Source organism: Cyprinodon variegatus, unplaced genomic scaffold (genome assembly GCF_000732505.1).
Source record: "Cyprinodon variegatus isolate N-32 unplaced genomic scaffold, C_variegatus-1.0 Scaffold383, whole genome shotgun sequence".
NCBI lineage: Eukaryota > Metazoa > Chordata > Actinopteri > Cyprinodontiformes > Cyprinodontidae > Cyprinodon > Cyprinodon variegatus.
In genome coordinates, this window is record NW_015150836.1 from 139182 (window position 1) to 151293 (window position 12112).

Here is a 12112-nt window from a genome sequence, read left to right on the forward strand (position 1 = left end):
TGGCCCTAATCCTCTTCCATATATAGCATTTATATATATATATATATATATATATATATATATATATATAAATGCTGGAAGAATTTAACATTTTGAAACTACAGCAACAAAGCTGTGTATTTTGTTGGGACTTCATGTGAAAGGCCAACACTAAGAGGGTTATCGTGAAATGAAAGGAAAGTGATGCATGACGGGTTTTTATTTTGCTGAAGAGTGCAGCAGGTATTTGTATTCTATTCACCCTCAGTCAGTTATCAGTAAATTTATTTGAGATTCAGTTAAATCTCTACCAGCTTTAGTTATTTAGAGACTTCATCCATGCAGAAATTACACTATGAAAAAAAAAATAAAGTGCATTTTCCCTCAGTTTAAGGAAGTAACTCAAATTAGCAGTGAAAAAATAACTTCTTTCAGGTGCAGTCGTGTTGGGGCCCGTGCCTATCTCTGGTAGGCGAGGGGTGGGCTGCACACCCCATCTATCACAGGGCTGTTTTTCTGATGGCTGATGTCAAAATGAGCATTTCAAACAAAATGAAATTCTTCCTAAATGAAAAATTCTGGATGATTAGAAATGAATTTCATAACTTGTATTACTTGATTTACTTTGAGGAAGAAATGTATTTCAGATCTCATAAATATATTCATTCAAGCTGATAGGTGCCCTAAGGGCCACTTAAAATGTGTAAGAATGTCTAGGTATATAAAACCTAATTCTTATTAGTTAAATTTTTTATTTATTTTTTTTAACTTTCTGAAATTTAGTTTCTGCTGCAAAAATGTAATTTATAAATCTGTTATTACAGTTTGGTCTAGGAGTTTGATTTTGATCAGGAAGAATCTTATTTTAGTGATCTACATCTGGAACAGCAGAGAGGAGAGTGCTTTCAATAAATGTCAAAACAGCCTGCCATATCAGACTTCATATAAACCTGCGCATTAATCAAACACATCAAGCCGAATTCCTCTCCTCTTTTTTTAAACATTTTCTCCAATTTGTTTTTTCATCTCTGTGGGACAAGCACTTCTATTTCTAAATACAATTCCGTTTTTCGGAACGGTTGGCAACCCTAGGGAGCACTTACATCAGTTTTTCTGTTGGTGTCAAACAGGTAGGAAAGTATATAGGATACAATGCAGCTAAATATTGGTATCAGGTTATTCGATCTCAGCCCAAATTCTAACATCAGTGCATCTCTGGTTCTAACATCGACCCTGAGGGACGTGATCCAAAGATGAATCAAACCTGATACTGTGGGAGGAGCAACACTTTGTAGGTTTTGGTGCTGTGCAAGGTCCAGAAAATTCTTAAATGCTAAATAAATGCACCAATCAGGCATAACATTGTGACCACCTGCTCTGACAGTCAGTCAGCCTTCCTTCTGGCTGCTTACCCGTCAAAGCTTGGACTATGTTAGTCCTCTGAAGATGTCTTGTGGGGTTTGGCACCAGGATCTCAGCAGGTGCACATGTAGAATCACAAGTCTTTTCTAATTGGCTCTGACCGAGTCAGCTCAACTTCTCAGAAGGCTGAGGTGAAAATGTTCTGCAGACGGCAACAGGGTCTATGACTGACTTTATCTCAACTGGTCATAATGTAATGAGTCCCTGACCTTTAGCCTTTAAGATGACCCTTTATACACCGCCTAATGATAAAGGCTGTATGTAACAGACTTCCCGCCTGACTGCCTCATGCATCCCATCAATGATCTGCATGTTGGACTGGACTGGTGGTTCTGGTCGGGTGCTTTAGTTCAGTGGACTCACCTGGCATCTGCTTCCTGCGTCTCCAGGCCTTTATCCTCCTGCAGGCTTTGTGCAGCAGCCACATGGTTAGCATGAGCAGACCGGCCACAAACATCAGTGCTATGGCGGTGACCGACAGGTACTGGAGATCCTCATACAGAACCTCTAGAAAGACACAGAACCAACTAGAATCAGCTTTCTGTTCAGGACCAGGATCCGGTTCCAGGTTAGAGGAGGAACCATCTCAGGTGGAGGGTGGGAACCAAAACAAAGAGTCCAGATACAGTTTACTGGCTCACACAGACGTCCGTGCGCTGCAGTGAATCTTCCCTCCCTCCACATCTGAAACTGTTTCAGGCCAAACAAAGCTGTTCATCCTTTCAAACAGCAGAACTGGGGCAGCTGGACCCTGATTCAGTTAGAGGATCAACAAATTCCTCTTTACAGCAAACATCTGCAACAGTTTGGGGTAAAAACAACAAATAGGAGACAGAGACAGACAGCTGAGAGGATCTTCATGATCAATCTTATATTTCTCTAACAGGTCAGCAGGGAAAGGCTAACACTGTTAGAGTAAACATCCTTCTGTCTTTATAGCCAGTAGGACCTTTTAGGAAGATGGTTCTGCTGGTTTAATAAACGGGCCTTCCCTTATCAAATCTGGACCTCTATCGAGGTTTGTTTTTGTTTCCTGTTTTTAGGTCCAACAGTTTTCGCTGCAGTTCAACTAAGATATGTTTAAGGTGCTTATTTTATCCCTGGTTCTTTATCAACTTTATCATTCTGATTCAATCAAGAAGCAAAAAAGTGGCTTAAAGGGTTGTTTTTTTAATCTTTTAAGGTTTTAAAGTTTTAAGATTAAATAAATGTCAGTTGGCTAAGTTACTTCAGAACTAGAATATTTAGGGTTTTTTGGTCTATTTCTAAATAACACCTAACATGACCCCCCCACACCGGGTCGGTTCTTATCTAAGAAGAATATCCAGAGGCTGAGCATTTAAAGTTTATATCTTTACACTATTTTATCCGGCAGATTTACTTTTTATAAAAAAATGTTTTAATAAATCAGAAAGATTTTTTTTTATCTTGTTTATAAAGAGAGAAAAAGATCATTTTTGACATCATTGTTTTTGACAAAATAATATATTTGTGTTTGTATATTACCAAGGAACTGTTGCCACTCCTAGATTTAACTCTTTCTGGTCCAACAGGAAGAACAGGAAGACTTCACTTAGTTCTCCTTCTAAAATGTCAAACTGTGGAACAGATGGAGATCTTTGAGAGTTTGGATCAGACACTCCAGAGTCCTCCGATCTATCGCAGGACTCTACGCACGTATTTACCTAAAGGGTTTAAGTCTATGGATCACTGCAGGAGGCTGATTTTGTGTGTTGATGCATTTGTCACTTATGTTTTGGACCCAGTTTCAGTTTACAGGCAGAGGCCACATTGTATAATTCAATCTCCTATTTAAAGCTACAGTGTGTAATTTTCAGCGACATCTAACGTTCAGACTGCAGACCGCAGCAACATGAACATCTCCCCCCCACCGCTTCTCCCCCCCAACAGAACGGCGAGCGTTACGGGACAAAATGTCTTCCACGACGTCCGCATCACCTACCTTCTCAAGTGATGAGGTTTGTTTACATAGATAATTTTACAGATAGTATTTCATTAGTCTGTGCAGGGTATAGATTATTTATTGTTCAGTACCGTCTCAGTTCATCTCTCTCAACTTGCCGTAGTTACTTTCGAGCGTAATGGGCGATCTCGCAATCGCTAGTTTGTTGGCTCTGCGCTGCCGTAGCGCAAAGATGTCTGCCTCCATGGCTGCGAGACCCGCTCCGATGTAATTATAAATAACGAATTCTAAGGCAACGCAAATATTAAGCTTAAGAGGCTGAGCTCGTAGATGATGATAAATAACATAGTTATGTATAATATATTATGTTTCTGACTGTATATCCCTGTAATTATTACACACTGTAGCTTTAACGCTTATCTCAAGCAGGGTGGAGAGCAGTGCTGGTGTCTATCTCCAGCTTTCTACAGGTGAGAGGCGGGGTACACCTGGACAGGTCTCTCCAGTCCATCACAGGGCAACACAGAGACAAACAACCATTCACACACACACTCACACCTAAGGAGAATTTAGAGAAGCCAATTAACCTAACAGTCATGTTTTTGAACTGTGGGAGGAAGCCGGAGTACCCAGAGAATCCCCTAATGCACAGAGAGAACATGCATACTCTAAGCAGAAAGATCCCGAGACGAGAATCAAACCCAGAACCTTCTTGCTGCAAGGGCACTGTTCCCCTGAGCTGCCTCTAACTCATTGTATAAGTCAAATATAAAAGACTTTAACCAGATTCTTGAGAACTTTTTGACCTCTGTCTTAATGATGAGGGTTTTCACACAAACGTCTGGAGTCCAGGTCCAGATCTGAAGAGCTTTCAGATGCATCCCGTCTCCAACTCCTGTATCTATTGCATGTTTCGTCACTGAGCATCTGTGTAATCTGGAGCAGGCATCCCCAACCTCGGTCCTCGAGGCCACCTGTCCTGCAGGTTTTAGAGGTTTCCTTGCTCCAGCACAGCTGATTTTAATTGAAAGGTGATTAACAGGCTTTTGGTCTACTGCAATCATTATAATCAGCTGTGCTAAAGCAGGGGAACCTCCCTGGATCAGGGATGAAGCTCTCCAGAACCACACCTGGGTCACACCGATCCTTTGCAAAAGAAATGTATTTGGATTTTTTCTTCAAGCTGCAAAGTGTGAAAACATCAGCCTCAAATCTCTACCTTCAGACTGAGGCTTATTGTTCACCTTCAACTCTTGTTCAGTCTCGTCTTTTTAATCAAGTCGTTTCTCATCTGCCAGAATAAATCAGTCTGTGTTTCTTTGAGCCGTATGCAGCCTGGAGGGACTCACCGTTCACCTTCAGGACAAAGCCAACGTCCTGGCTGTTCCCCGCCGGGTCTTCAACAGAGACCACATAGTATCCGCTGTCCTGGAGCCGCAGGTCCAACAGGCCCATGGAGCCGTTCTCGTAGGTCTCCACTCTGCCGCTGTAATCCTCTGTGATGTTGGTAAACACCCTCGGCTGCCATGTCCCTATGGAGCGGCTCCCCTCTCCTGACATAAAGCTCCATTGTATGGTAGGGACCCCGGAGCACGTCACGTCCACAGAGAAGAAGACATCCTCCTGCACTGACCGGATCAGGTTCCTCTGGGAAGAGTTGATGGAAATGGCTCCAGCTTTGAAAGAAAGAGAAGAGAAGATTTAAAATCAGAAAACTGATCCAGATGTGTTTAGGTTTGCTTTGTTCAGGATTGCAGCTCAGAAAGTAAATTGTTAAAGCAGCAGGTGGTCCACAGTTTAGGCAATGAAGAAAAGCACCACTTTGTTTTGTTGTTTACCCAAGGTTGTCAGGTTAGAGGACAAAAATATTTCAGGTCACAAGTTTCCGTCCACCTGCATTGGTTTATGATGCAAAGTCCCGTTATTTGACAGGGACAGAAATCTGACTTTAATCAGAATTCTCTTGCTATTTGACAGTGTTTTTTTTTTTTCTGAAAGATTATGGCATCCTATTGGTATATTATTTTGTTATTTTTGTGTTATTATTGTCATTTTTTTCTCAATTTTTTTGTAAATAAAGTCCTTTATTATAACATTTGGGGCATTATACTGTGCAGCTGATAAACAAAACGAGGAAGTTGTCTACTGTGGCGAAGCCAGTTTTTACCTCTAAGCAGAATAATGAAGAAAAGGCCAAAAGGTAATTTGTTACATTTAATTAACTTTTTAACAAAGATAGGAGTAGTTTTAATGCACCATACTTTTATTTTTACTTGAGCAATATTTTTATAAAATAGATGGTTTTAAAATGCTTGGCCACTATGTTCTCATGAGTAACCGAATAACAAGCTTGTTATATGCAAAGTGCTTCAGATAAAGACTTGCTGTTAGTGATAGTTATTATGAGTATTTATTTTTTACACAAAGTTATTTTAGATTTGGTAAAGCTGCCAAAGGTCAAATTAACATACAGCAAGGAGTAAATATTGTTTATATATTATTTATTTTACACTGGTATTACATGTGTGCATTACCTATAGTGGGGATTTGTTTCTGTTGTTTCTTCTGCCTAAATTTCCTTATTTGTTCTAATTATTTCATTAACAGTCTTTAAAATATCAGAATTTATCGCATAATTCTAAGTAATAACTCAGATGCTATCATGAGGTTATCAAGTCTTCTTTTTGCTAAACATGTTCTACTCTTACTAAAAAAAAATGAAATTGTGTTTTTTCTTCTTGGGAACAATTTCTCTGTTTCTTTCCCACCTTTGCTGAGGAGATAAAGCTGCTGATTTTAGGTCGGGTTTTATATTTGAAAGTAGTGGCCTTTTATTTATTGGGCAATGCCCCTTTGACAGCAGCAGTGAGACTGCACCACAGCATGATGCTCCCACTACTGTGCTTGACATATGGTACATAACTCTTAGATTTAAAAACCTCACCCTTACTCTTCCAAACATATTATTATTCCTCATTGTTTTATCCACCCAGAAACACATGGTTGAGGTGTATTTTTATCTGTTAGGATGATCAGAAAACAAAACCACAGAGGCTGAAGGCTGCTTTACTTAGAAACAACCTGAACAGCAGTTCAGAGCAGAGCTGAAACAATAACTCGGATTAATCATTGCTTATGGATTGTTAAAATAATCATCAACCCAGTCAGTCATTGAATAATTTTTTAACTAGATTATAGACAGACTGTAAAACTTGACATGCAGTGAAAGAACAAACCACTCAGAGCAATAAATAGACCAAAACTGTAGAAAAAAAATAAAGCTGCAGCTAAGAGATACTAGCAGGAACAAAGCAGAGTTCCTTTACTGCAAAATGAAAATAACTACGAACAGGTTCCATCACAAACCTGCAGAGACAGATCAGAGGTTAAGTTCCTACAGAGCCGTTAGAGGAGAGTTGGTTCAGGTTCTGTCCGGTGCATTTTTGGCAGAGGGTCTAATGTGTGGCTGAAGTTTATGATGAGGGTTTGATTTGGAATCAACTCTTGGCTTTAAAGGTTGATAAAAGTTGATAAATTCTGCTGTTTAAAAGAAACACTTGATTTGTGACCTTTTCCTCAACAAAAGCAGCTTAGTGCTGATAAATCACACAGAGGAGGCTGAGCTTTTCACACATTGAGCTTAGAGCTTCATTGTTTAAGAGCACAGGAAGCCTTTATAACCAAAGTGGGCACTGGGGACGTGCTGCATGTGTGTTAGGATAAAGGAACAGAATGATTTGTTTGCTTTGGTCTTTTTTGCCCCTTGTTTAATCCTATTACTTGATTAATCACTAGATTAATGAATTACTTAACTAGTTGTTAGCTGGAGCTCAACTTTCATCAGTGAGGTCAATTTATCATCAATGTTGACTAAAAAGGGTCTTGACTGAGACAAAAATCCTCGCTCCAAAAAAATAAACACCTTCTAGCCACCAAATATCTTGAAGAGAGAAGCTTAATGCTCTCACCAGAATAACTACAAAGTATGGTGGTGGCAGCATCATGCAGTTTAGGGCTAAATAGATGGATTGTTGACAGAATTACCACTCAGCTCTTTAGCTTGAACTCAAATCACCATTTGGACACAGTCTTGTGTTTTTCTGACCAACCTGCTTGGTTCAGTAACAAAATCTAACAAGTCTTATTCTTATTAAATCTTTCATTTTCTGTGTTTTACCCTGGAACAAATGAAAATCTGCTAATCTCTTTTCAGTCACCCTCTGCCTCTCTATGTTACGGGGTCCCACAGGGGTCAGTATTGGGCCCTCTTCTTTCTTCTACTCTAGGCTCTGTTTTCATGAAATAGGGAGTTTCCTTCCACTGTTATACAGATGATTCCTAAATATTTCTCCCCTTTAAGAAGGGTTACACAGATTCTTCCATCTGAGGCGTAAGCCAATATAAGAGAAAAACGACTAGAGGCATGAGAAAAAATCGTTTTGGTTGATATATCTTGATTTTTGGCTGCCTGATATAATATTGATCTTTCAGATCCTAGAACCAAAAGAACCCAAAAGATTTTGACCTAAAACGATGAGTGTAAATGGGCTACCTCTGCGCCGCCACTCTGTAGCACCATGTCTGTAGTTGAGGCCGTCACAGTGAAAGGCGTGGACTGACTCACACCACAGACGACGTGGATACCAAAATAACCAAATGATCATTATCATCTGATGAACATATACAGAACTTGGTATTTTATCAATACATTTTATTTTGATAGCTGGGGAAAATATCGCAAAATATCAATATTGTGATAATATTGTATCGTGAAATGTATCATATTGCAACAGCCATGTCAATACTCTGTCAGGACTCCTGTCTGTGTGTCTGTGTTTCTGTGTTTGTCTCCCTTCCTCCACCAGGAGGCGCCTGGTTGTGGTCCGCCTCCTCACACACCTGCTGATGGTTTCCTCGTTAGACGGAGTGTTCTTAAGCTGCTGACTGCCACTACCTCGACGCCAGAGTGTTTGCCAGTTTTGGGTACTCTCGCCAAGCTGAGTTTTGCTGAGTCAAACTGAGTTCTTGTCAACCTGAGTTTTAACATTGTTTGTCTTTTGCCTCTCGGCAGAAAGTCATCCTGCAAAATGGATTTTTCGGACCTTTTCTCCCTGGAAGGATCAACTGAGCTTCAAACTGAGCTGGGGTTCAAACAGGAGGTTTGGATCCACTTTCCCCAAGAGATCGTTTGAGCTTCGCACTGAGAAAGGGATTAATCTCCACTACGACCCGTTCAAGTACCGCAGGAAATCTGAGTGGCAGTCAGTTTCTCCGTTCACCTATTAACAACCGCATTCTGGGTAAACCCTGTTCCACCCTCCACCCAATAAGACAAACACTGGAACCACAACACACAGACAGGAGTCAAGGATTCAACAACTTCTCTGGAAACGTGAGTCAGCAACCAAAGTTCACGAGTCAAATATCCCACTGAGCCTGAACTAACCGCTGTGTCTTTCCCTCACTTTTCAGTTCCGGTTGAGCAGTGTTCAGAGCAACACTTCTCTCTGTATTATCTCTTCAATAAAACCTGTTAAACATTTTCCCTGGTCTCCACGTTTGGTCTTCTGCATTTGGGTCTGAACCTTAGTAAAATCATGACACACTCACCCCTAATAACAACAATTATCTGAGCTTTTATTTAATCCATAATGGATTACGGTAACGCATTGTATTAAGGGATTAGTGACACATCTAGAAGTGCTTGCAGATTGTTCAAAATGCTGCATTTTGGCTCCAAATTGGAACATAATCCCACTGATTTTAATTTCATTGCTTTCCTGGACATTTCAGCATCCGATTTAAATTTGTTTTATTGTTTTTAAGTCTCTCCAAGCACATATACCCCTTACCCTCTTAGAGCTATTACCTGCCCCCTTCCTAAGGTCCGCTTCCCAGCAGCTCCTTAAAATGCCAAAAACAAAGAATCCCTCACATTTCTTTGCTAAAGCGTTTTGTACTTCCTTAGAGATTGGCTCTCTTTTTAATCACTGTTCTTATTAATACCATCTTTTAGTATATTTTTTTAAGCTTCTTCGTTTAATCCTGTTTATTTTTATCTTCGATATGTGCAGCACTTTGTGAAACCTGGTTTGTTTTAAAGTGCTTCATAAATAACGGTGTATAAATCACTAAAAGCTCTATTTAAAATGACCATTATGCGGACTGACCTGAGCTGCATTTATTTCAAAGAAGAATGTGAAACTAAACAGATTATCAAAGGTCTTTACTGGAGAATCTGGTCCAAACTTTTCAAACAAACCAGCAGTTCATGTTTAAAATCACATAAAGAAGCATCTAAAATCTGAGACCAGAGTAAAGGTTTGTGCATTTCTAACCAGTTTCACCTTTCACTCCGTTTCCTTTCTGATCAGTTATTATATGGCAGCAGTTACAGCTGCAGCATGTGGGTGAATGACCCGCATCTGAGCCATAAAATAGGACAATATTTCACCCTGCAGCTCCACAGAGGTTCTGTTTTTCTGATACCAAGGTGGGAAACTGGTCAAACTGGCTGAGAGCTCCTAGTTCTCCTTTAAACACAGAGACATGACAATCAGTGGACGTTCTGGTTCTGCTGGTATGTGTTTGCTTAATGAAGCACAGGTTAGGCATTTCAGTCCTGACTGAGAAGAAAGGCGAATGACTAAACATTAAACCTTCATGGATTCCTACCTGCTTTCCTGTGGAACATGGAGGCCAGAAAGGTTTTAATTTTAGAAGTTTTAACTCAGATTAACAGACAGAATGAGAAAATGTGGGTTTGTTGCTTTTAAATTTCTGGACATGCAGGACAAATGTTGGCTTTTTGTAGAAGCAGACAGCAGTAATCAATGAATCAGACAGAAACTCACCTAAGTGACACATATAGAGGGTGATGCTGAGAAACACAGCAACATCTTGAACATCCCAGAACCTGAAATGCCACATTAGAATCTCAGGCCCATCTGTCGAACCGCAGCAGAAGAATCCCCCCTGAGGTTATTTCACATTCTGGACCAGGCTGCTGGTTCCCCTGCCGTCCACCCCCACTCGGTCCCGGGCTCTTCCTTGCTGAGGTGGTGGGATCCGTTTACCTGTTTTGTTTTCCAGAAACCAGAGAAGAAGCAGAGTTTCCCCCAACGTCTCTTACGACTGAGCAGGATTTCTTCTCCCTCCCTACAGCAGCTAGCTCCGGACCAGCCCACACCCACCAGACAGGTTGAGCCGGAGATCACAGAGCAAACAGAAGGATTGCACACCTGGCGTACCTGAAACTTCTCTGTGCTTGTCGTGACTCTGAGAAAGGCCACAGCAGAACACCAAGGCCCTCCTGAACGCTCTCAGAGTGGGATCAGGTAACGACAGCGGGTCAAACTGAAGCTTCAGGGCTCCGATCCAGGACACACCTGGAAAAACGTGTCAAACAGGAAGTCCATACTTATGCAAATCAAACAGAACACAGAGGCAGACATTTTAGTTCAAATGTCCTCGATTACAGCACAGCGCTTCACATTACAACATAAATACTGATGTACTTTTAGGATTTCATGTCACAGCGGAATGGAGCTGAAGTAGAAGTGCATTTATTTAGCCTCCCTCTGTCAGTCAGCACTCTGTAGCAGCATGTTTGGCTGCAGGTCTGTTAGAATCTGTCTTCAACATCTTTAAACATAGAAACTAATATTATCTCCATTCTTCATTGCATAAAATCCCAAATTCAGACAAAATACTGAGTTTTGTTAACAGCAAATAACAGCTATTACTACAGATTCTGAGTTTATTGACTAGGCCATCCCAGCCCAGAAAATTTAATTAATCTAAATAAGGGGTCTACAAAGTTTTCCAGGCCAAGGACCCCCAAACTGATGGAGAAATGGAGCTGGGACCCACTAATTATATATATTGTATCAAATTGTGTTATATCAAACTGGTACTAAAGTCACTCTGTTACAGATGGAGTAATGTAGTAAAAACTATTTTGCCCTGGAATTATTAAGGCACTGATTCTGATTCCTGGTTGATGGGACAGGTGTTTTGAATGAAACGGTGCCCAGCTTAAAAGAGCTCCTGTGTGTCACTGAATGTGTGCATTGATGACTGAAAGAGATCTTCTGCCTCCATTTATCTGTTTACTACAGTCTGTTGAATTCATGTTAATGTGGATTAAAAGACATTTCAATTAGTGGAAAAAATTGCAGGGGTGGGGGGGGTATAAAAGTCTAATCAATCAAAACTTTCGCGACCCCCATGCAGTACCTCCTTTGACCCCCTACGGGTCGCGGACCTCCTGTTAAAGACCTCCGATCGAAACCTTTCCACTGGAGCCAGCATTGTCCTGAATTTAGCTTCTTCCATCTTCTCGTCAACCCTAACCAACAGGAATTCTGTTGAAAATATGATCCCCACAGCATGATGCTGCCACCACCATTATGTTCAGTGTTACTTTTCCAACACATCAAGCATTTTACATGAATGGTGAAATGTTAAATCTTTATTTTCACATAGGAGAGCACCTTCTGCAACATGTCTGCTGTGTTTCCCCTCAATGACTGGTGACAAACTGCAAACAGGTCTCGTGCCTTTCTGTTATCATTTGATGCTCTTTCCGTCTCTTTTCAATCACGCACAGCTCTGTGGACTTCATTGATAGATTTGATTGATCTCACAGTGGATAAATGTACTTGTTACATTGGCTAAATAGTCCAATAGAAGTGCCAAAAGGAGGAAAAGGGGTGATTTGGGGGATATATAGAGTATATATAATAAAAAAGGAGAAAAAATCATATAAGTCATATGTTTATACTA

General features: G+C 40.5%; 1 protein-coding gene across 1 annotated transcript in view; it reads right to left on the minus strand.

Annotated features, from left to right (window-relative positions):
• Positions 1 to 10676, minus strand: part of vstm5 (V-set and transmembrane domain containing 5) — an 11631-nt gene extending 955 nt beyond the window's left edge. Inside the window, exons 1-3 of the mRNA XM_015387030.1 lie at positions 10180 to 10676; positions 4675 to 5001; positions 1765 to 1908 (exon numbers count right to left, since the gene is read on the minus strand). Of these exons, the coding sequence (XP_015242516.1) occupies positions 1765 to 1908; positions 4675 to 5001; positions 10180 to 10255 (547 nt within the window). The 5' untranslated portion in view covers positions 10256 to 10676. The remainder of the gene's footprint in view (positions 1 to 1764; positions 1909 to 4674; positions 5002 to 10179) is intronic.
• Between the last annotated feature and the right edge of the window lie 1436 nt (positions 10677 to 12112).